The following is a 26,101-nucleotide window of genomic DNA, read 5'->3' on the forward strand; positions in this document are numbered from 1 at the left end:
TTTATGGGATTCATTTTCTTTCCAAGAGTGTTAAAGGGGTCAGTAATAATATTAAAAATATTTCCCTGGAAAAAATTAAACTATAGCCTTATTGAAGAAATTCACATTACTGCTTCAGATGCTTGGAAAACAGTTGGAAACTGTTAATATTGTACCATAACTGTAACTGTAGTACATTTATGTTGACCATGTTTTGCAGTTTTTTGGGTTTTTTTTTCTTTTTTCCAGTACGCGGGCCTCTCACTGTTGTGGCCTCTCCCATTGCGGAGCACAGGCTCCGGACGCGCAGGCTCAGCGGCCATGGCTCACGGGCCCAGCCGCTCCGCGGCATATGGGATCTTCCCTGACCGGGGCACGAACCCGTGTCCCCTGCATCGGCAGGCGGACTCTCAACCACTGCGCCACCAGGGAAGCCCTTGCAGTTTTTTTAAAAAGCAGCTCTGGTTTTAATAATCACAGCGCATAGTTGATGATAACTCCAGTGTTTTGTCAAAATGTTTAAAGAGACATATTACTTATTAGTTTTAAGCAGACATTTATAATCGAATTCTCAATTAGTGTCATCAGTTCAAGAAAGTAAGACCGAGTTTAAGATTTGTGTTAGAAAATCAGCATGCAGATTTTGGTTTTGTTCATTATCAGTGAAGACATTATATTTTTGACATTATTGTGGATAATGATAAGAGGCTGACTTTCAATCTTTGGTATTTCAGTTTCTTTGTGAATATAATTAATTTACACTAGACTATTTGTCTAAAGGAAAAATGCTTCCTCCTTATCTGTTATGTTTCCATCTTTTTTTAGGTTACAAAAACACAGATATAAATAATTATACTTGATTTTCTGTTAATGCATTCATTCATTTATTCATTCAGTAATCCTCTGTGTCTTGTTATGATCTGAGTTTCTTGTTTTAGATGCTAAGGATTCAAAAACAATTAAGATATAGTTTGTGTTCTCAAGCACTCATAGTCTCACACACACACATACACACACGTACACATACACACACACCATTATTGTTATGATTTTGTGCTTCAGGTTAAATGATTAATTTCCATTAAGGTTGCCAATTTTACCAACTTCAGCTTAAAATGCTTTGGAAATTGAAATGAATCTACTGTGATTTTATGATTAACTCTTAAATAGGACTTCATATTTCATTCTTAAAATACCTAGGATCCAGATTCCCTAGAATCCAGATTTACCTGTTTCTATATTACCCCATAATAGCTTTTTACTCAACTGCCATATTTATCTACTTTAACCTATTTTCTTATGTTGAGATCAAAGATCTTGTTTCTGATTTTGATGTGTAATTTTGTTTCTTGTTTTCTTTATGCTGTCCTCATTTCACTTTCAATACTTCGTGCTTTTAGCATTTTATTGTTCTTTCAACATGTATTTGAAAAGAAAAAATCCTGTCATCTCAATCTCCCTTTCTCCCTTCACACCTGTTAATATTTGAATTAAATTCCCCCTTAGGTAGAACATTGTGTGTCTGAAGGTTCTGGACAAATGGCTATGCCTGTGGCTTTATAATCTGGTGGTGGTCTAGTCTTTGATTGTCCCAAACTCTTAGTTTCAAAACCTCTGAATAGGTTTCAGTTTTTCTTAGGTTTTAATAATCTTAATACTCATGAGAGAGTTTGACCTTCTCTTATTGATAAGCAGCTAACATTTGTTAAGTACTAGGTATTATGCTTAGCACTTTACCTGGGTCATCTCAATCTTTGTAATTACCTAGTGAATTTCTTTTTTACATTTTTATTTTTATTATTCTTAACTTACAGATGAGGAAACCAAGGCTTAAGGTTAAGTAAATTGCTGTTATGGACTAAATTGTGTCCCTTCAAAATTTATCTGTTGCAGCCCTAACCAGTAAGGCAACTGTATTTGGAGACAGAGCCTTTTAAGAGGTAATTAAGATTAAATGAGGTCATAAAGGTGGGGTCCTAATTCAGTATGACTGGTGTCCTTATAAGAAGAAACACCAGGGATGCCTGTCCACAGAGAAAACACCACAGGAGGACACAGTGAGAAGGCAGCCATTTGCAAGCTAAGGTGAGGGGCCTCGGGAGAAACCAGACCTGCCTACACCTTGATCTCAGACTTCTAGCCTCCAGAAGTGTGGGAAAATACATTTGTGTTGTTTCAGCCACCTAGTCTGTGGTATTTTGTTATGGCAGCCCTCACAGAATTGCCTAAGGTCATGTAACTAGTTAGTGATGACATTGGATTATGGGCCTAATCATTGTGGCTCCAGAGCCCGTACCCTGAACCATTTTGCTTTTCTACCTTCCATACAGCATCGGGCAGTCTGGGATTCACTGCCATGTGGATAATGTGAGCCATAGGAACGGATGTGCTACCCCAAAACACTTATGCTCTGTACTTCTCCAGAGTGTAAGCTCCATGATGGCTGATTGCTTGGGGGTTTTGTTCACCATTATTATTCTAGTGTCTAAAGCAGTGTTTGGTAATGTAGAATAAATCAATGCTTAATAAATATTTGTTGAATAAATGAAACAAAAAGAAAATAAGAGAATGAAGGATGTCAGAAACACAGATAGGAGGGCCTCAGACCAAACCCTAAAGAACATACACATTTAATGGTTAGGCACAGTAAGTAGAGCCCACCAAAGGATGCCCCGATGTCATGATGCCCCGAGTTTGGATTTGATATACTAGCTAACTGAGAACCATAGTAGAATTTCAACACACACACACACACACACACACACACATGCACACTGCAAGTGATTTTGAAAAATAGAGGCAAAGAAGGAGAGAAGCAACTAGAGTCAGGGAGACTAGCTTAGCTAGGAGGCTGAGCAGAAATGCATATATGGTTGCAACAGACTCCACTAGGGCCGTGGAGGAGGAAATGGAAAGGAGATAGGGCCGATGCAAGTGAGAGTGACAGTACTTGGTAACAGGTGACTGACAGAGGATTAGGGAAAAGAAACCAAGATGAGTCACAAGTGTTTTACCTAGAGATCCTGAGGCCCACTGAGGCCAAGTGACTTGTTCAAAGTTCTCATTTCAGGAGCCTTTTATTTTTTCCCTTACTGAGTGTATGTTCTGTCAAGAGCTCAGGATCTTGGGCTGGGACTTGGTTTACACTTCTGGACTGATACATTTTGAGTTGTCAGTTCAGCCAAAGGAATATCACCACTCACACTTGACAACTTCTGAAAAATGTAATTAAAAATGAAACTGGTGACAGCACATAAAACAGCATGTTTCCGAAGTTGACATATCATTTTGGTCCCCAAAGCTATTTTGAATTTGAACATTAGAAATGCATCTTTAAACTTCCAAAGAGGGACAAAGAGTCTTTTCCCCATCTGAAGAATGAATTTAAAATCTGCTGTAGAAAAATACCGCAGAGAAAAATAGAGAAAGCAGCTGGCCCTCTTACCAATTTCAGAGTAGAAAAGGAATTTCAGTAGAGCATAAAAACAGCTTTCTCTCATAAAGAAAACACAACAACAAAAAATAATCCTCGCTGTGCAGCCTTTTGCAGTTGTTTTCTGTCTAGTATTAGATAGAGACCAGCGGGCTTAGCATTGTTTTGACACCCTTGCGACTGGCAGATTGCCTGCCAGCGGAAGTTGGAAACGAACTGACCAGCTTTATGCTTCCAGGTGGCACTTAAGCCACATTTTCTGTGCTGTTGTTATCAGTCATTTAATTCCCTACTGAATATTGAGTGGTGTTTTTAGTTCACAGGCCATTTGCAGTGTCTTTCTGTTTCCTTTTTTACGTTAGCCACATTAAAAAAAGGCAACTTGGGAAGAAGCACTTTTGCAAATGTGAGTTTAACAGTAAAGTGCATTATTGAAAATAGCACAGCAAGTAGCAGTAAACTTGCTTTAACTTAAGATATAGACCACTGGGATGTTAAATTCAAGAGAAATTTGTAGAAGGCATCATATGAGGACTTGGTAATAAAAGCAACTAGGCAATTAAAAAAAAAACAAACCCCACCTAATTAACCTGGCATCCCAGGGGAGAGAATAAGGAAGCAGTTATTGACTGATTTTTTTTTTTTTTTTTGGTATTGTTGAAAAGACTAAAAGGAGAAGAAAAAAAGCTCATGGTTTTATATTGGTCATACATTTAGTAGCTATCTGTATGTGACTTATTTATCACAGAATAACATCAAATATCACATAGAACACTGAAGGAGAAAAAAGTATTGGAGGAAGTGAACTACTTTGTAGCAGAGTCCTTTGGAAGAAGCATCATCAGCTGTTTAACCTGTTCTTTCTCTTTGGGGGACCAAACTGTCCCCCAAACTGTCATTAAGCAATTTTCATTTGTTTCTCTATTTCTTTTGTCATCACTAAATCACTTCTCTTCGGGAACAAATTGACAAATTATGAAACACAGAAAACTGCTGGTTCAGTTGCAGAAGGAAATTTCCCCCTCTCAAATTATGATGGATTTTGAGCTGATCAAGCCATTTTGTTTTAGAGATATTACCGTAAATCTTCAGCCGCAGTTGTTACAATTCATATTAATTTTACACGTGAATATTTGGTCCATAGATAGTCATTTGTCTTCTCTGCTGTAGTTTAGGTGTGATTGGATAAGGAAAGAAAATGTATTTAAGTATTTACAACATTTTGAATTACAATCATTACATTTATTTTCGGCAGTGTTTTTAACACGTATTTTCTTGCAATAAATATCTTTTCTAGTGTGTTTTCTCAGTAAAACACACATAAGGTATTACGTGAAGTTTTAAATTTGACTTATGTCCAAATAAATGAATCATTTTATTTCTCTCTTTATAACTTTTCAATACACACACATATACATATATAGTATATTTTATATGTACATATAAATTAGGTGAACTTTCTTAGGCAAATGGAATTTTGAACTTTTCCAAAACACAAGCAAAGAATTACTGGTAGCCAAAGAAACTTTTAAGATGGTTACTATCAACCTTTAAGTAGCCAATTTAAACAATATTAAGTGCATGCACATTTGTTTCATATGCATTTTTCTTTAATTTTTACTTATTGTTGTCAATATGTTGTTATACTTGATGGAAAAGAGTAAATTACTGGACTTGAAACTGAGGTGGTCATAAGATTGTGCCCTTTGATTCAGTGAATGGGTACATATTCACATCTGGATGGTTTTAGCAAAATGTTCTTTCAGCCATAGAACAATAATATTTTCTTTGAAATGGTCAGCTAAACACAAAGGGATACAAACAGGAAACTTTATTTTAACCAAACTCATAATCTTCCTTATATGAAAATCCAACCACAATCAGTCTAGTGGGAGATTTTTTTGTGTCTTTTTTTCCTTCCTATTTGGATTCATTCCAGGTGGGATAGATTGAAGTGAACACTAGTTAGCTTACTCTTTTTGCAGCCCATTGCTCCCTTAGCACAGTGAGGAACCATTGTACCATTTTCATGTTCTTTCCGGACTTAGCCTACCTTTGTATTAGTTTTTGTAGCGTGTGAATCCCTGATTAGAAAAAAGGGATTGTGAATCAAGTACCATTTTCTCTTTTTTTTCCACCTTCTCCAAATTAGGCTTTGTGTGACTTATAGCCAGTCATCTAATTTCGGGGTATTGGGCTTAGTCCCTAATTGTAGTGTCAATCCAGTTCTTGCTAATGCTGAGGTCATTTCTGTATTGACTGTATTTCTGCTATAATTCAGGCATTGAGCTAGAATCTGGGAGTATAAGATGAATGAGACAGAAATATGTTGTTCTTATTTATTTCTGTGTGCTGGGTGTTCCAAATGCTCTAGATGTGTGAAGGCACAATAGCGATCTATATGTCTGTAGGCTACGTACAGTTACAGGTTGATTGCTCAGTCAATGCATAAAACAGTATCTAGAATATTGCCTTTGGTTTTGGAGTCTCAATTTTAGATTGAATAAACACTTGATACGAGTTAAGAAAAGAGTAATAAGAATACTTAGAACAGCGGATTTAAAGGCTTTTTCTTTTTTTTTACTTCAAGGTTTTTTTATATTCAAGGGATGTCTTGGAGCACTCTGAAAAAAACGAGGGAGTGTGAAAGACATGTATAATTTAAGTCTGTTCTTGCATTGCTCTTATATGCCAATGTACGAGTCCTATATTATTACAGATTTATATAGAAGAGGTTATTCTACCTCATAGAGTTTGAAAACTTCTAGGAAGCATTTATTTATAAAGGAGACAGAAGAAAATTACTCCAGCTTTCTCCAACCTATATGAATAGGTTGAGTAGATGCATCTTTGTGTAGGCAGGCAGAAGGGCATGATCTCAAGGTGAAGGGAAATTTCTTAGGTTGGAGGAATTTAGTTTTATGAAGAATTGAGTATACTGCCCTTATATTTCTTATTTTGTTGTGGGCAGGACCAGTGTAATGGAAAGGATGCTTTTCTAATGTAGGGTTCAGAAGACCTGGTCCAGGCATTTATTAACTCTTTGAGACTGCAGTCCTGCCACTTACTCTCTCTGAATCTATAAATCAGGGATAATTCTGTCTGCTTGGTGTCTCATGGTTATGGAGAGAATCAGATGAAATATACATGAAGATACTTGATAAGTTTTAAAGATTTACTCAACTGTTATGACAATGGGGACTATTTATTATTTAAAAGAGGAACATCAAGGTTAAATATTAAAGAAATCTTGATTATACAATATAAAAAATGTAAAATACTATCTACAGTATTTTATATTTTTATAAAATTATATATATTTCAGTATAGTTTTCCACACCTCTTCATTGAAGTAGTTAAAACCAATTATGTATAGTATGTATTGTGTAGTATCTATGTATAGTGTGTATTGTATAGTGTAACACTATACAATGCAGGGAATAATCCTACACTGGCCTCTGGTGGATGGACTAAATAATATGTCTACACATAACCTTCAGGCAAAGGTATTTATGTGCTTTGACAAAGATGAGGTATCAGAAACTTCTTTTTAATTCTAAATTTTTAGATTCTGCTCCACAGAATCTTTACTTGGGACTCTTACCTTAAGTGTATGTAAAGATCACCTGGGAGATGCTTATTAAAACGCAGCTTCCTGGGGATCAATCCCCCAGTTCTGAATTACTAGTTCTAGTGTGCAGCCCAGGAAGCTTGACTTTCAGACCAGCTTTGAGAAACACCCTAAATGAGATTAAGGAGGGGCGAGGGAAGATGGATGAATTCATCAAAATTCTGTGCTTTTGTATATATAATATTTCTCTAGGAATAAGTTCCATAGCTTTCATGAAATTGTCCACACTCTTCACCCAAAGTGTAAGAACAATTATTTTACTTTAAATATAACTTTAGTTTAATGTCATCATTTTATATTATTTAAAAGATACTTTGACAGTGAAAAAGCATGACATGTTACAGGAATGATTTTTTAATTGAAATATAGTTGATTTACAATGTTGTGTTAATTTCTGCTATACAGCAGAGTGACTCAGTTATACACATATATACGTTCTTTTTATATTCTTTTCCATTATGGTTTATTCCCGGATATTGAGTATAGTTCCCTGTGCTATACAGTAGGACCTTGTTGTTTATCCATTCTATATATAGTAGTTTGCATCTACTAACTCCAAACTCCCAGTCCATCCCTCTCCCACCCCACTTCCCCTTGGCAACCACAAGTCTGTTCTCTATGTCTGTGAGTCTGTTTCTGTTTCGTAGATAGGTTCATTTGTGCCATATTTTAGATTCCACGTGTAAGTGATATCATATGGTATTTGTCTTTTTCTGACTTACTTCGCTTAGTATGATAATCTCTAGTTTCAAAAAATATGGAACGTTTCACCCATTTGTGTGACATGTTTGTGCAGGGGCCATGCTAAACTTCTCTGTATTGTTCCAATTTTAGTATCTGTGTTACCAAAGCAAAGCACTACGGGAATGGTTTTACTTTGATCTTGCTAATCTCTGATACAGAGGCTAGGATATAATAGCTTACAGAATTTTAGGGTGGGCTTTGGTTCAGCATATATTCTGTCCCAAGTCTGAAGGATTATAGTGCATGTGTCTGCAGGCCAAAGTTACCCAATCACAGGGAAATCTGTCTACTTCTACTGTTGCCAGAAGAGTATCTGAATATTTTGCCATTAGCGAGTACACAGGCAAGAGACTTGGGAGACCACCTGGGCTTTGAAGGCATCTTGTTGCACGTACTTCTAGGAGATGCCCCTCCAATAATTTTGTGCTTTTGGTAACTTTTCTGCTCTGTATTTCATACATGAGGGTACTTTGTAATTTTAAAAAATGTACTCAAGTGTAAAATTTTATGATCGGGGTAACTATGATTTAAAAGAGGGACCTCAAAGTTAAATATTAAAGGAAACATGAATCCAAAATATTAAAAAATGTAAGTGTAAAATATCATATATGTATATGTATATTTTTCTTTGGTATTTCTAGGAAAGACTTCTTAAGGAGGAAGGAGATGCATGTATGTGTTCTCCCTGGATTGAGGGTTTGAAGAAAATGCTTTTCACCTCTACAAATGAATGTTTATTTTTTTGTTCATGGTAGGAAAATTAGAAAATACAGAGAGGCACCAAAACACGTGCATATACACATATACAGCAAAACAAAAAACACTCTTTCTGCAGCAGTAAAATTTTTAACTACTCTGTGGTCATTCAGAATGAAGATTACATTTCTCATTCTCCCTTGCAGTTGGGTATAGTCATTTGACTAAGTATGTGCCAGTAAGAAGTGAGGGGAACTGATATGTGTAACTTCTGGGTCAAATCCTTAAGAAACGTGCCCTGGACTCTTTTAATTCCATTTCCCCTGGCAGGAACTAGGCAGTCATTAGAGCAACTCCTTAGACCCAAAGGTAGAAGCCATGTGCTGAGAATGGCAGAGCACCCCACCAGCCTGGATCCCTGGGTCATCTCATGGAAGAGAGCCTGTCTACCTGCCCTAAACTGTTACATGAGAAATAAAATACTTATTTCAGCTGCTCTATTTTGATGCCTCCTTGATATAGTAGCTTAAACCACGCCTTCACTAGTAACAGAGGGAAATAGACATCCAGGCTTCTTTCTCTTTCTTCATACTCTTGCTTGGAGCAAGGGTGTGGTGGTACTTCATGCTGGATTATGTGGAGAAGGGTCGTGTCTTAGGAACGGCAGAGCAGAAAGATAGGAGGAGCCTGGGTTCTAGGATGACTTTGTGGAGCAGAGCGACCATATTAGCCCTGAATTATCTACACCTGTACTATTGCATGAGTGAGAAATAGACTTCCATCTTGTTTAACTGATTGTTACTTTGGGTATCTGTTTCATGTAGGCAAACCTATATCTAATTAATAAAGCCATAATCCTTCGTCTTAGAGATAAACCATGAGTGTATTATATATCCTTCCTGAATTTTTCTGTTGATTAATTTGTATATATGTATACAATTATTAGTTAAGAATATAGACTTGTTGACAACCAGGATTTGAACCTAAGCTCTGCTACTTCCAAATTAGGTGGTCTTAGGAAAGTTATTTAATATCTCTGAGCTTCAGTTTTATTATCTATAAAATGGATGTAATAGGCTCTACCTCATAGGCTTATTCTTAGGATTAAATAATTATCTATAATACACATAGATGTTTGTTTATATTAATAGTACCTGAATTATAGTAAGGGCTCAACCTAATAGTTTCATTCATTTATATATTCAGCAAATTTATTATAATTACTTTGTAACAGTGTGATCATACTATATACTCTTTTTGTAACTTGCTTTTTCATATAACATTATGTTATGAACATGTTTCCATGTCAATAAATTTGGTTATTTAGCAGTATTTTTCATGACTGCATTGTATGTAATCGTATGGATAGGCCATTATTTAGCCATCCTTTTTGTTGAACACAGGTTATTTCGAATTTTTTGCTTCTATAAATGATGTTATATTGCACGTCCTCATTCATACAGTTAATGCTTGTTGAACACCTAGTATGTGCGAAGTGCTGTTCACATAAGTGAACAAAAGAGACAAAGATCATTATCTTCAGGGAATTTGCATCCTGTAAGGGGGAGATGGACAACAAACAATAAACACAACAAAAAAGAAAAATATCTGTGTTAGAAAATAGTAATTTCTCTGGGAAAGAAAAAGAATACAGAGCAGAGTATGGAGGATCATGAGTGCTGGTAGCAGGGGTGTAAGGTTGCAATTTTATGTAGGGTGATTTGGTTGGGCCTTCGTGGGAAGGTAAAATCTGAGTGAGGATTGGAAGGAAGAGAGGGAGTTAAGCCTGCAGAGACTTGAGGGAAAAGCATTTGAGGCCAAGGGAACAACTAGTGCAGAGGCCTAGTGACAGCAGTGCCCGGCCTGGTTGGGGAATAACGAGGAAGCCAGAGTGACCAGAGTGGCCTGAGCAGGGGTGAGAGGAGGAGAAGCTGAGGTCAGGGGGTGTGGAGGTGAGGGTGGGGGATGAAGCATGGATAGCCTTGTAGGTCCTTGTAATGACTTTGGCTGTATTAGTAGTAGTATTAATTTTTGGTAGCTACATTTTTGCACCCTTCTTATTTATGGCCTTTGGATAAATTTTTACACATGGAAGTGCTGGTTCAAAGATATGAAAAAATGTAAGGCCTTGATTAAGTAAAAGTTTTCAGGGGAATAGATCAGACTTTTTTGGCTTTGTAGTGAAATCTTTGCCCACATATTTAATTGTTTTTTTGGATACATTCTTAGACATGGAAATGCTGGCTGAAAGATAAGCAGAATGTTATGCCTTTGAGTGAGTAACAGTTTTAAGGGGATAGATTCTGTTTCTCATAGGCAGAAGTCGTGTCCTTTAACTTTCCCAATTCCTAATCCTCCAGCCTAGTGTGGTGCTAAGCGCACAGTGAGCTCACTGGGTGAAGTGTAGTGTGTCAGTCTACCTTTCAGTCTTAATCATTACATGTCCTTGGGAATGGGGAAACAACATTTTCCCTTTCAGGAACTGTGAGTACGTTTCTGATGGAGAGGTCCCTATTCTCCTTAGGCTTACATTTTAGTGGGAAGAGACAGAGCACGGACAATTGAGAAGGGTAATTGCAGATGGTTTCAGATACATTTGGAGAAGAAAACAGGATCATGTTTCTAAGGCTGTGACCATATGAGACAATAAGATGATCAGAGTTGTAGCTTCAATTACTATATGCATTTTTCCCCTGGCTGGGGTGTGAAGGGAAGCTGGAACTCTGTGGTTGGCCTTTGTGTTGATTTCAGCATGTCGTGGCACCGCGTGGAATTGGACTAGTGATGGTGGTCTTTGGATCCAACTCAGTATGAGAATCAAGGGGGTACCAAATGTGGAAACAATCCAAATGTCCATTAACTGGTGAATGGAAAAACAAAATGTGGTCTATCCAGATAATGGACTAGTTTTTGACAATAAAAAGGAGTGAAATACTGATATATACTGCAACATGGATGACCCTCAAAGATGTCATTCTAAGTAGAGAAGTCAGGTACACAAGACCATGTATCATATGACTGTATTCATATGGAATGTCTAGGAAAGGCATATCTTTAGCTACAGAAAGTAGATTAGTGGCTGCCTGTGTTTGGCAGTAGGAATGGGGAGTGGCTACAGATGAGTACCTGGGACTTTTGGGGGTGATGGAAATGATCTAAAAATGTAATTGTGGTGATGGTTGGACAACTCTATTTATTAAAAATTATTGAATTGTACACTTAAGGGAATTCTATAAATACACCTCACTAAAGCTATGGAGAGGTGGAGCTACTATTCATGGATACCTAGATCCTTACCTGAGTGCTTCACTGGCTGAGCATATGGCCTTGTGACTCCAGGTTTGGCTGAAGAACTAGGAGGATGCTGCTTGTCATAAATATTTCCTATTAAGAAAATAAACCATTTGTGCACAGCCTTGAAATTTTTAAGTAGATAAGGACAGTGATACAAAAAGAAACAAGACCCGGGCTTCCCTGGTGGCGCAGTGGTTGAGAGTCCGCCTGCCGATGCAGGGGACGCGGGTTCGTGCCCCGGTCTGGGAAGATCCCACATGCCGCGGAGCGGCTGGGCCCGTGAGCCATGGCCGCTGAGCCTGCGCGTCTGGAGCCTGTGCTCCGCAATGGGAGAGGCCACAACAGTGAGAGGCCCACGTACCGAAAAAAAAAAAAAAAAAAAAAAAAAAAAGAAACAAGACCCTACTTTGTGTAGACAGTGTCACCAACAGGTGTCACCCTGTTAGGCATTCTGGGAGCTCAGGGAAGCTGTGCTCAAATACGCTGCATCTGCTCCCACGCTGGACCAGCTCCCTTCTGTGGCCTTGACTAAAGCAGTTGGGAAGGTGAGTTTATCTTATGGGATGATATGTGTGGCCTCTTTGCACCAACATGTAATCCATTTGACAGGTTGCAAGCATGCTGTAATGTCTACTGCCACCATCACAGAGATTGTTTTGTTGTTGTTGTTTTTAAGTTATCTGGGGCATGCCAAATTAAACTAAAAGAATAATACAGATTGCCATGGGAAGATAAGGTGAACATTCTGAGATATCTAGAGGGAGGAAACATAACCACTTGGAGATAGTGTCTTCATTTCTGTTCTAGAAACACAAAAAGAACCCACATTGTGAGCTCTTTTCTCCTTTCTTAAATCCATCGCTGAGGCTCCCTTTACTTCTCACCTGGATTGCCACAGTAGCGCCATACTTTCTAGTATGAAAGTATCTGAACCACTCTGCCGCCTTCCATCCATTTCATCTTAGAGCACAGCTCTAGTTATGACTCCCAAGAGCCTTGGTATAGTACAGGGTTTTTGTCAAGCCCTGCAAATAGGAGCCCTTCCATGCATCGCAGAATATGTGCTCCTGCCTTCCTGGAATACATGGTGGTTCTTCCTCAGGCCCCACGTGTTCCCACCTTGGGAGCTTTGTGCAGTTTTCCCTTTGTGGGATACCTCCTCACAGGGCTCACCTGCTGAAAATGTAGCCATCTTTCAAAGCCCGGCTCAGACTCCCCATTCCTATATGAAGCCTTCTGTGATTCTCCCAAACCAATTGTGATTTCACCCTTCTCTAACTTTGTGCTCCCTTATATCCTCTGCGTTAGTTGTGTTCTGTTTGGGTGGTTTGCATACCTGGCTAAACTTCTTAGTTTGTAGACTCCATAAGGGCAGGGACTGGGTCTTACCCATCTTGGGTCACTTTGCACATAGCTGATGCCCATGATACAACCTGTGGGTTGAATAAGTTGCATAACTCAACTACCACTCAGCTTTTCTCCCTGAAAATAAACTTACAGCAACTTTACACTATCCTCACTTCTTTTTTTCTCTCTGTTACGTGCCTAACACTGGACATTTCAAAATGTCAACTTACTGCTATTGTGTGCCTCATCTTAGACTTTTGACACACTTTTTTTTTTTTCTGAGCTAGGGTTGTGCATTTGTGTCTTGGCAGCTGGAGAGCTATGTCTGTGAATAATGAGTCAATTATCATCCAGCCTCGGGGAAAGTACAATTATTCCTGACTGGCCAGGCTAAGGTAATCCTCTCCTCCCTGTGCCCTTTCCAGTGAAGAACAATGAAACAGTTGGAATTCAGACCACTGCAAAGGGAATTTAGACAAAACATTTGTCTGCTGAATTTAGCTTCTTTGGACTTATTCTGATTTATGATTGATTGGTTTTTAAATTGCTTATTTAATCCTAAGGACTGTCACTCCAGGGGAGGCCATATACCAAGGAGTATGTGATCAAGAAGCAGTGGAGTGAAGTAGTTTGGCTGGGCAAATGAAGAGCAAATTTTGTCCAGAGCAACATTGCTTTAGGCTAGGAGTATGATATGAAAATCACCCCCCTGACTTTCAAAGTACCCAGTCTTGTTATAAGCATGATTGCTTATCCCCTATACTCTTGGCAGGAGGTTTTTGGCAACTACCCAGTGTTGCACAGAATTTCCCCCCCATGAATTTTTCTTTCCTACTTAACAACATATTCAGTATCTCTTCACAACTGAGAACATGCTCTTGATTTGTATTTCTGTTGACCATGGTGCAGAAGAACACTCAGGTGTTGCTGGGAGAATTAGGTCATGAATTCTGATGTTAGTTGTGTTGATCTGTGAGAACTTTCCTGTAAAGCGTACACTTTCTTCTAAGCTCATGGACACTAGTCTGGCCTTTGAATGGATGAATTTGAATTTTTAAAAAGTTTCTTTCAAAACCGAGTTCTCTGAAACTGACCGCTTTCATCTGGAAGATGTACAATCAACTTACGATTGGTGTTTAATTTATCGAGGCGTCCATAGTTTCAACCTTTTGCAGGAGTGTAACCTTTTTCTTTGGCCTGAAATTAGACATTGTAGGTGTAGTTGGTGACCTTGTAAGGGAGATCTGTTGGAAGCTTGTCTGTTTGGTATCAAAAGAAAATTGAAATTCCATTGCTTCAGAATAATGAAACCTTTAGCAAAAAACCTTTGTTTCATGTGTATTGAAGTTTTGACTCAGAAATGCCCAAAGAAACACTCTTTCAGGTCTCAGTAACCGACTTGTTCTCTGAAATATTGCTGTTAGATTTCCAAAGTGTGTTATGTCTGGCACTTATTTCAAAGCAAGGAACATTAGGGATAAGATGAAAAGGTAGAAAAGGACTCTGATGAGAAGCAGAAACAGAAGAAGATGAAACGCACACTTGGGTGGCATGTTTGGATGGCCACCAGGATAACTCTGGGAAGCAGCATCTGGCACTCTAATCAGGCTTTAGGCCACTTCGGATTCTGGGCTGTGCCAACATCTGCCATTTTGTCATTATCATATTGAAAAAGAACTTCTTTCCTATCTTCTGCTGCCAAGAGATTTTTTTTTTTTTTTTTGCTGTTTTTTTAAAAAATGATAAAAGCATTTGTAAGAAGCACTTTGGGGCCTTTGGAGTGAAATAGTACTTACTCTTGTGAAACTGCTTTCAAGGTTTAGAAAGGAGTCTTAAACTGTAGGTTCAGTCAGAGAGGGAACAAGTTCTTTTCTGAATCTTTCCATATTTTAAAAATGAAAGCTTTATGTTTATGAAAGGACGAAGTTTTGAAAGAGTAAACAAGAAATTGTGTTAGATCTGAGACCTCAACCATCGCTCCACATCAGCATCAGAAGCTGGGACTTCATTACATTTTGCTCTTTATTTTGAAGGCGTTCCATCTGGTTATTTGTCAGATAACCTGGTGTTTTATTGGAAATGGCAGAGGAGCACACCGAGTGATAAGAACAAACAGAGCTTGTCCTTACGGAACATCTGTTCTTCCCAGACATCACTGTGGTTTTCAAGTATGTAAATCAATAGACTATTACAGTAGTGTCGTGCTGAGTACACGGCATTTTCTCAGGAAGTACTAGGTTTAGGTTGTGCTAGACTTAAAGGATAAGCAAGGAGAACCGAAACTATTCCGCGTCTTATTAGAACACGGCACTGAGGAATGGCAGGGAGCCACTGGAAGTCTGCTTGCCTCTAACTTTGATGAAGTTTGGAGAACCCTTTCATTCCTCCTCACTCCTGTTTCCAAGCATCTCCATGCCTGTCTTGCTCCACGCTGCTGCCACTGCTTGTCTCTGCCCTAGGACTGATGATTTTACAGCCATAATTGTGGCTGTAAAAGAGGAAGAAGTCAGGGAGGGTAAGTCCTAAGACCATTTTGTCCTCACTTCTGGGGCCTGGCATCGTGCTGGTTACTCCAGCAGTGTTCCTGTAACCCTCCCATCACCTTCCTTACTCAGACTCTCAGCCCCTCCACCCCCAGCAGCCAAGGCGAGTGCTTCATATCAGAGTTCGCAGGGATTTGTTGGGGCACAAGGCAGGGGTCACCCGTCCCAGTAGTAGCTAATTAGGAGTCATGGGTGCTGGTGCAGGAGGCAGTAGAGAGAGCTGGCCTGAGCTGGTGGTGTTTGCTAATAAATCCCTTTGAAAGAAAAAGCGGTGCATTAAATATTTGTGTTTTCCCTCTCTGGCTCACTGAGCTAACGCTGTATTATAGGCTAGACTACCTTATCTCTTCTCCCCAACAGTATTTCTGTGTTAATGTCCTATAGATACCCCTACACGTCTTTTTTTTTTTTAATGAATTTATTTGTTTATTTATTTGGCTGCGTTGGGTCTTCGTTGCTGCGCGCGGGCTTTCTCTAGTTGCGGTGTGCAGGCTTCTCACTGCGGTGGCTTCTCTTGTCACAGGGCACAGGCTCTAGGCGCGTGAGCTTCAGTAGTTGTGGCTCACGGGCTCTAGGGCTCAGGCTCACTAGATGTGGCACACGGGCTTAGTTGCTCTGCAGCATGTGGGATCTTCCTGGACCAGGGCCTGAACCCGTGCCTCCTGTTTTGGCAGACGGATTCTTAGCCACTGTGCCACCAGGGAAGTCCCCCTACAAGTCTTAATTCTACCAATGATGAGGTATTCAGAAGCAAACACAGGATTCTGGCTGCCTTGCACCAGGCCGAGATCATTAGAACAACAAGAATCTTTACTGATTTTGAAGCCATGCGACCAGTGGCTCAAGAGAAACAAACATGCCACTTCGGTGGGTTAGGCTGTTTTGTAACCCCTTCAGTTAGATACCTGACCAGGTTGTTCACAAATAAACCCATGTCTCCAGAATCTTTCCGTGGTGGAGTATTGTAAGGGGATGGAACAGGATGCCCTAATCTGACAGTAGCTTGATTTCTGCCACTTGGCCTCTTTTGAATCCCTTAGTCACTCTTCTAGTGATCCTTGAAGTAGATTCCTGTGTTTTGCTATTGTCATTTGCAGCAAGGGAGTTCTAGTTTTAGTATGTGCCATGCTCCCTGGGTTCTTGTACTGTTGTAAACTTTTCTTCTTTGTGTCCTTTCTGGGCTTTTTAAAATTTCTTTTTTTTTTCTGCTTTATTCTTCTATTCTCTAAGAGCCCTTTCCCTTCATTTACTGTACTATTCTAAGTTGCACAGCAGTGAGTGCTGGATTAGGAAGGCCTGGGTTCACATCCCCACTCTGCTACTTACCAGCTGTGTAACTTTGAACAAATTATTTAATCTCTCTGTAGGCCTTGGTTTCTTCACCTGTAAAATGGGGATACTAACAGTACTTACCTCTAGGCTTGTTGTGAGGCTTAAATGAGATTTATGAGATGCATAATAAAAGACAGTCTGACCCTCAAGTAAATGTTAACTCTTATTTATTTTAATATTGCTGCTAATATTAAAAATAATTTTATGGCTTAAACCACTGCCCCAGTGTAATCGACTACCAGCTCTTTACCTATCGCTGTGACCTCTTTCCCACATTTTAGCCTACATTTGCAGCTGCCTCTGGGACATTTCCCTCACAGTTTCCACTGGCACCTCAAATGCAGCATGGACAAAGGTTAATTCATTCTCTCTCATCTGAATTTGTCCCCCACATTTCTGTTAATGGCATCATGTTATAATTTTCTCTTAATTTAGGATGAATCTTAGACTCTTTCCTTATCCTAAGGACATCATCATGAATGTGCAAAGATTTAACACAAACGTATTCATTGTTTATAGTTTTAAATAGTTGAGAATAGGAATTGGTTAAATAAACTATGTTAAATATATACAGTGGAATTCTCTATAATCATTAAAATTATGCAGAATATGCAATAGTATGAAAAAAATATTGCTCTCAAGTTGACTTATAATATGGTATGTACAGTACAATTCCATTTGGCTTTTAGAAGTTTATGGGTGAATAGATAAAAGATGAGAAAAATAGCCACTGAAAAAATTTTGTTGCAGCTTTTCTGTCTCGTAGGATTATGAGTGATATTCTAATTTTAATCTTTTTCTTTTACAAATTTTCTAAAATCATCCATACATTGCCTCCATATTTTTTTTTTAAAAACCTCAAATTTAGAAAAAAAATGAGATCGGTAATGTCCAAGAGTCTTGCAAATACTTTATTGACCTCTTAACAATGGCTGAGAACAGTGCTGGATACAAACTTATAAATGTTTGTTGAATAGTGAATGAAATAGTGTTATCTTTCTATGCATTTTTAGAAATAACTTTATAGGTTAAGAGTGTTTAATGCTTCAAGCATTCAGTTTGTAGATTTTTTTGAAAAGTTTTTTTTTTTTGTTTGGAAGAAAGATTCTCAATAAACACAAAATAAACTAGATTGGATGTGGTGGGTGTTTTCTAATATCATGTAATTTATCATTTCAGATAATGTGACCAAAAGAGGAGCCTTTGGAACCAATTCTTCAGAAAACAATTTTCCTTCAGTAAAATTTACTCAGAGAAATGAACCAAATGATCACCATCTTAGCAATAAAGCCATCTTTCTTCGTACTTCGTCACAGTGTTCAGAAGAGGAACAGGTATTACCATAGCACATTTACAGAAACAGAGAAAATTTATCATGAATTAATAAAAAAGAAAGAGACCATAATAAGAAACATCGGACAGCTATTGGATCAGTAACTCAGACTCCTAATTTTAGAAGGAGTGCCTTTGGGATACTTTACTGAAAATCATCATTACATTTCATGATTTCAACAGCCAACTTTTATGATAGTAACTTAATTATCCCCAATTTTTGTTAAAAACCTCTTAGGGATCTGCCATCTACAGATTTTTCTTGAAATTATGTCTATATTTTAGCTTGTCCTCTGGGACAAAAGAGTTCCTTTTTATAATTCTCTGTGTAAATGAGAGTTTCTTTTACCTGTCCTGGATTCATGTCCTTCAGACTTAAAGTAGAATATGTTATCTTGGTTCTTCCAAGATTTGGTCAATAAATAAATGTTAGATGCTCTCTTCCTAATCTTCGAGACTTCATAGACTATATTCACTTTCTCTTTAGCTATGGTTTTTAACTATCAAGGAATCCTAGTGGAAGCTGTCCTATTTTTTAAGCCATTTGAGTTTCTACTTTCTATCTCATCGTGTATTCCCTGTGATATTGTGGACAGAATTGTATATGAGATTATGGTTTTATGCAAGGGAGAAAAATCTCCATGTTAGAAGTGTGTTTATATACAGCGAAGGGCCATAATTCTTTAATTCTATAACTTATTTCCAGTGAGGTGATTATGGGACAAGAACTTTTCTTTCTAGAGGATTCACTGTCTACTGGCCATCATTGGCAATTGGAATTACCTTTTCTATTGAGTCTTTAACCAGTGTGTGAGAGGCAAAGAATTGTTCCACGGTATTTTTTCCTAGAAACTTGAAAATGTTGTATTAGCATTCTCTGATTTGTCCTTCAGAGGCTCATTGGGATGGGATGGGACGGGGGCTGGGGTGATGAGGTGCGGAGTGTTCATATTTTACACATGAAAAAATTGGGGTTAAATAATTTACCCTAGGTTACACTGTAGATGAGTCTAGAAGACAGAAGTAGAAGTCAGACCTCCTGGAACTTATTCCCTGATGGCTGCTATGACTTAGTGAATCTGCTGTCACTAAGGTGTCATGGTTTGTCACGCATAACTAATTAACAGAAAGCGGAAAGGGAATTTTAGTGCCTGAAGGGCTACAACATCAGCTCCTTTATTTTCACTTGTTTCATCTTCCCATCAATATGTCCTCAATGTTTTTTGTTTGTTTGTTTGTTTTTCCAGATAGTGATGGATGAAGGCCAAAAAGTTGGCAGTTCCTTTCAGGGTGATCTGAATCGGGCAGGAAAGGTGAAGGTAAGGCATGATTCGATTTTATTCCATGGCCAAAACCCAGAAAGAGCATAAAAACAATAAAAACCTCACAGGACTCATTTGCTGTCTGTCATACAAATTTGGAGAATTCAGCAGATTTTGTCTATATGCTTTAAAAAAAAAAGTGGTGTTTGATTATCTTAAACTGTCCTTGGTTGCCTGGGTTCTGGATCTTTTCTCCTCAAAGCTTTACAAATGGGAGGGGTGCTTCAATAGAGAAACGTGACTCTCGTCCTGACAATATAACAGATTCTCAAGTTTTAGTACTGAAACCATCATATGGAAGATAAATTTTTGCTGTCCCTTGGAAGTCAAAAAATAACTGTAGTTATGTACTTCCAAGTATGGAAGCTACAAGCCATGGTCTGGCAGGTAGAGAGTGGGGAAGAAAGACCCAGGCTGTGTTTTGAATTCCAATGATGAGATCTAAATTTATAATTTTACGGTATTTTGTTATGTACATGTTTTAGGTCATAAGCATAAAAGGCATTTTGACATCATGCCTTTACAAGATCTGCCTTCGTGCCAGTGGTGAAATCATTTGTTTATTCACACTCTTTGATATTCACCTGAGATGAATTGGTTCATGTCTGAAGTGCTACCATTTTGTTAATCTAAAATGTCTCATTGTCAGCTTGCAGTGGAAAGCAACATTGAAATGCTGCTACTGTCTGTAAAGGTCATTTGCTCGGCTTTTTACCTTTGAAGTAATTTTCAGTTTTATTTGCTCAAAAGAGAGAACACTTGATTTTTTGCCCTGTTCACCTCTCTTGTGATTACCTGGGGCAGGATGATTTTGTCTTGAATGAACCTTCTCCCCTGCTTTCTTTAGTTTCTACTCTCTCTTTGGAGTTTAAAGCACACTGTTGTGAGAATAGCCAGACCCACCACCATCATTTGCTTGAGGAGCAAAAGCAATAAAACAAAACCAAAAAACAGAAACATTGTTTCAGACTGTCTTGATGGTGGTATATATTCTGGGATAGAATCAGGAACAAAAACTTTTCAAAAACTTCCCAGACTGTTTTTTCCCTTTCAGTATAGAGATCTTACTGTGGTGCCTGTGAAATCCCGGCCAACTTCCAGATTTAGTGCTTCTTTCAGATGTCTCTGGGAAAGCACAGTGAACACAAAGATCTCTATCTGGGACTCAAAAGTTAATGAGAAAAGGAGATTCGTTTGCTCACTTGAGTGTTGTGGAAGTGGATTCACTGATTCTTAATTGCATATTTTTCTCTAGGTCTAATTTGCATAAAGATGATGTTAATCCTTTTCTAGGTAGACAACTTCCTTGATTTAGAAGATTTGGACTTGGATGAAGAGATTAAGCCCCAAATGAGTAAGAGTATGCTTTCTGTTTCCTTTCTACACTGCTTGACCTCTTTCTCGAAACTACAAATAAGACGTTAGACAGCTTTTCTTTTCTTTCTTTCTTTTTTTTGGGGCAGTCCTTACCTCTACTTTCCCTGAAATAGGAAATACTGGAGTCCTGCAGTCTCTTTTTTGATAATAAAGATTTCAGCTGAAAGGTCATACAAAACTTGTTGAAGGTTGTAATGTCTTTGGTCTTAAATGAAGGAAAGGTGTTCTTCCTCCCACCCCCCACCCCCATTTACCATGTGATTGATTTTTGGATAATTGTCTCAGAGTCATTTAAGTCAAACCCTTATTTCTTAGACGCACCATGTTGTAAATTGAGATTATTTTTGAGTGCTACTTAAAATATCAGTTGATCATAAAAATCATAAAAATTATGAGAATTGATCATAAAATAAACAAAAAAATAAAATCAAAATCTTTGCTTTTATAAATATTTATTACCAAACAATTAAAACTAAAGATATAGTGTGAATGTTTTTTCTGGGGCTTTCTCTGAGGTTTATGTAGATGAGGCCTTTTCCTTTCTTGGTTAACGTTTCTGTGTAAGACTAGGTATCCTTTGTTGCTCAAAGGGGCTTTGAAATATGTTCAAAATTTGAGTTACTTGTTTTGAAAACTCTCATTCCTAATTTAATATGTAAGAATATCTCAAAATTAGTTGAATGTTAGGGAAGGGGCAGTTTCCATGGGGTTTTGGTTGTTGGTGTTTGATTGTGTTTACAGTCCTTAGGTGGTCATAAACAGCGACTATGGTCATTATTGTTGGGGAAGGGGGCTTCTTTATAATCACACAGGAGTTAAAGTGCAGGGTGTAGTTGGTTGGGGGATGGCCACTGTCTGTAAACTGACTGTATAAGCCTCTGCTTTGGCTTCTCTGCCTGAATTTGAGAGGCTTTGGTAATTGGAAGCAATTAACATTTCTATTCTGCTTCCAAACATCACACTACTCTATTGAAGGCACTGTTACTCAAGCACTCTATTAACCAGTAGACTTCGCAGATTTTTTTCCGTACTTGCTTGGTTCAAGGGAGATCAGAGATCTAACAGAATCACAGAGGTTCTCTTAACTTTAATGCCTTAGGCAGCTCTGAATTTCTTTATTAGAGCAGTTTAGAGGCTCTGATTGGATTAGAAGGGATTGCTGAGGATTTATGAGGAAGCCAAATTTGTGGAGCAAGCACACTGTTTCTGGGTTTTGGGTGATTTGGGGAAAGGGAACAGATTCCTGGGTCCTGTTCCTAAGAAAGAGTCTAATTCAGAAGGTCTTTTGTGGCATCTAGTGATCTGCATCTTTAACCACTACCCCAGGGGATTCTGATATAGTTCATCTGTGGATGATACTTGGAGTCTGCATGTATACCTTTGCAACATAAAATTAATTTCATAGGAGGGCACAAAAGTGCACAGGTTGAACATTTTTGTGATGGTTTAAACTTCTTGCTTTCTGCTGGTAATGAGAAGGTCTGTATACTGACATAATCCTGCAGAGCCAGCAAATTTGATTTTGGTTGTATCAATATTTTAAATTAGTCTTCTTACCTTTTCCATTATTTTCACATTGTTTTCTTTAAACTTTTTTTTTTTTTTTTTTTTGGCTGCGTTGGGTCTTTCTCTAGTTGAGGTGCGCGGGGGCTACTCTTCACTGTGGTGCATGTGCTTCTCATTGCGGTGGCTTCCCTTGTTGCGCAGCACGGGCTCTAGGTGTGCAGGCTCCAGTAGTTGCAGCACGCAGGCTCAGTAGTTGTGGCACCCAGGCCCGAGAGCACACAGGCTTCAGTAGTTGCGGCGGGCAGGCTCAGTAGTTGTAGTTCATGGGCTCTAGAGTGCAGGCTCAGTAGTTGCGGCTCATGGGCTCTAGAGCACAGGCTCAGTAGTTGCGGCACACAGGCTTAGTTGCTCTGCAGCATGTGCGATCTTCCCTGACCAGGGATCAAACCTGTGTCCTCTGCGTTGGCAGGTGGATTCTCAACCACTGTACTACCAGGGAAGTCCCTCTTTAACCATCTTTTAAGTTTTTTTTTTTTTTTTTTTTTACCAGATCTGTTTCTGTTGTTTAAAAAATTGCAAAGAAATGTCTCACTAGTATGATTTTTCTGGAAATGAGATAACAGGTAGTTTTGCATTTGTGTATATAAAAGCTTACGGAGGCTGAACCAAGTCTCAGTGGACTTGGATGAGCTAGTCAGGACCTTCCCAGGTGTAAAATAATGTGAAAAGCCAAGGCTAAAAAGCAACCTAGGCTTCAGTGATCTATTCCAATTACCAAAAAGACCACCAAGCTTCACAATTTTCATAATGCACAATCTGGGTCATTTGAAAGGAAAGAAAAAAGAAATAGTTGTGCCAGGGTGAATTTTAGATTGCGCCTGATTTGTATTACACTTAAGGAATGGAGCAGAAGGCAAATATTTATATCAGATGGGAAATGTGACATTTTAAACAGGCAAGTTGCTTGTATAATTTTGGCAGCTGAGGGGTTTACTGATTAGATTCTGTTGTTATTGTTTAAGCAACAGATTTGCTTGGGGCAACAAGGAAGGGAGTTGCGTATTGTTTTTCTACCACTGACTTTATTTGTTCACCTTTTTCATTTTCATAAATATTTTCCAAGATTCAGGCACTTGTTTCTGTCCCGGTATTTGGCTTATTGTTTTGGCAGCCCAGGTGGAGACAGTTTTTCCAAGCAGACAACTCAGTGCTGTGCTATTGACCTGTTGTTGGAGGGAATCTTGGCCACAGAGTTTGGTGCCCTGTGTTTATTTGATGTCACATTAACCATTTTTTCCTCCTTTGAGATAAGATAGTTAACCTGATGGTTAGTTACTGTCATGCTCCAGACTGTTACCTGGAAAGATTATTATTTGGAATAGGTATTAGTTATTATGCTTTGGCCATTGGAGTAGGAAGAATCTTCTGGTCGTCTTTATTTTTTACGCCCTCAGTTGGCCCAGCATGTTCTCTGGATGAGTGCAGAAGGTCAAAGAGACTTTTTTGAGGCCTAGTTTTCAGAATTATACTGTCTTATACAAGTTTCTTGACCAGTGGGTATACTTATGCTATGGTTGATTGTGTTGGATGAAAATGGGCAACTGATTCCTGCACAAAGATTGGCAGCCTTATTTGATTTTCATTTGCAATCTCTCCAGTACTCCCAGTTCTAATGAAGGCATCATTTTCTCTCTCTCTCCCTCTTTTTTTAAAAAATTCTTTCCTTATCTGCAACTTTAAGGCTTTATGTAGCCTATGAATGACCTGGACTCTTATTCAAAGATATTTAACAACTGTGACTGGATCCTGGAATAAAATAAAGAATAAAACAGATCTGGTTCCTGTCCTTGGAAATTCATAGTTTATTGGAAGAATCAGACATATCACAAATATATAATTACATATGCTCTAGATCTCATGAGAGCATATGGCAGGGGAATTTAATTTGTCCATGGATCAGAGAAAGTGCTGAGAGCCTGAGATCTAAAGGATGAGTAATTATTAACTGGGTGAGAGGTGGGTAAGAGAGTATAGGAACAGCATAAGAACAGTGTGTGTAAAGGTCCTGAGCTAGGAGAAGATGGCATATTTCAGCCAACATAGAGTTTAGGCATTTCATTTACTTTCCACTTGGGACTGTTAAAAATCATTCTCTCATTACTTCAAAGACCACTAAAAGATCATTGAGAGGGAAAAATCCTTGCTTCGAAATGTTCCTCTATCCCTGTTCCTCCAATTTTTTTTTTTAATGTGCAAACTTATCCATCTATTAAATTCAAACTTGAAAGCCATATGCTTCCACTCCATTCCTGAGAAGAGAACAGAATTGGGATGATAATTCCACCCTTTCAATAATTCCTCTATTTATGTATCCCAAGGGTAAAGGAAGGCATTATCTAATTGGAGAGATTAGGGGAAAAAACTGATGTGTATAGATGAGACATTTTGTTTCTTCTTTTGGGTTCATGCTGTTTGGAAGGTGTATGTCCTCTCTTCTGTGCCTGTGTCACCTTTCTTATAGTAGACACACTTTAAAAGGGACCCAGGTCTGCCTTACATGGTGGTTTTCAACCTGAGAGATACATTGGAATCACTTGAGGAGCTTAAAGAAAAATGACAATACCTGGATCCTGCCTTTGGAGATCCTTTCCCAGTAGTCTGCTGTGTGTCCTGGGCATTGGCAGTACTTAAAGCTTCCCAGGTGACTCTAACATGCATTTGAAGCTGAGAACCATCTCTAGACAAATGTCTGGAGGTATCACTCTCTGAGCCCCTACTCTAAGGGCTCTAGGGATGTGAAGAGGTTCTCCTTATACATGGCTGGATTCATGTCATCTGTGCAGACTCCCTGGCAGGTGGGGTAGTCCAAGGTCTAGACTTGGAAGGAAAGTTTGATAAGTAAGAGGGCAAATTGTGACTGCAGGACAAGCTCTATTTTCAAAGTCAGCTCTGTTAGTTATAAAGCTCATATTTTGATCCCCATCTTTTTGACTCCTGTGTGGATTTTTCTTTTATCTCTGTATTTAAAGTAGAGGAATATGATTTATTATCACTGTCAAATGCCAACTCCGCCCATGAAGTAACTCTTCCCTGACCTTCCTGACCTTCCCCTTGGATGGGCAGTAATCTTCCTCTGTTTACATTTCCACTTTTATTTATTTTGCAGTTATTTTTTTTCTCTAAGTTTTCATTAATGTGTCTCTTGAATGGTTTATTCATATGCATGTACACATACACACATACACGCAAAAATAAAACTTCATCTTTTAATTGGTGTGTTTAATCCATTTACATTTAATGTAGCTGCTGATATATTTGGCTTTAAATTTCTTATCTTACTATTTTGTTTTCTACTTGTCCTGCAAGTTATATGTGCTTCACTCATTTTTTGCCTATTTTGGAGTAATTGAGTATTATCATATTATTGTTTCATTGCCCCCTATTTTTGCTGGGTAGAGAATTCTAGGTTTGTAATTATTTTTTTTCAGAATTTTTAAGATGTTATTCTGTTCTGTTATGGTGTTAATTTTTCCTCTATTGAAAACTGTCGAAAAACCAAGTGTCA

At 38.4% G+C, this 26,101-nt stretch overlaps 1 protein-coding gene and 1 non-coding gene across 3 annotated transcripts in view; one reads left to right on the forward strand and one right to left on the reverse strand.

The window, feature by feature from the left end:
* The window catches only part of CUNH11orf74 (chromosome unknown C11orf74 homolog), a 59,480-nt gene that overhangs the window by 19,326 nt on the left and 14,053 nt on the right, over positions 1 to 26,101 (forward strand). For both annotated transcript variants that reach the window (XM_029209311.1, XM_029209312.1), the window contains 3 exons: positions 18,179 to 18,333; positions 19,579 to 19,650; positions 20,947 to 21,007. In XM_029209311.1, the coding sequence (XP_029065144.1) occupies positions 18,179 to 18,333; positions 19,579 to 19,650; positions 20,947 to 21,007 (288 nt within the window). The remainder of the gene's footprint in view (positions 1 to 18,178; positions 18,334 to 19,578; positions 19,651 to 20,946; positions 21,008 to 26,101) is intronic.
* On the reverse strand, positions 7,795 to 7,902 carry LOC114887872. The gene has a single exon (XR_003791633.1). It is a non-coding gene; the product is annotated as a U6 spliceosomal RNA (small nuclear RNA).

Source organism: Monodon monoceros, unplaced genomic scaffold (assembly GCF_005190385.1).
Source record: "Monodon monoceros isolate NGI ecotype Baffin Bay Population unplaced genomic scaffold, NGI_Narwhal_1 Super_Scaffold_7, whole genome shotgun sequence".
Classification (NCBI taxonomy): Eukaryota; Metazoa; Chordata; class Mammalia; order Artiodactyla; family Monodontidae; genus Monodon; species Monodon monoceros.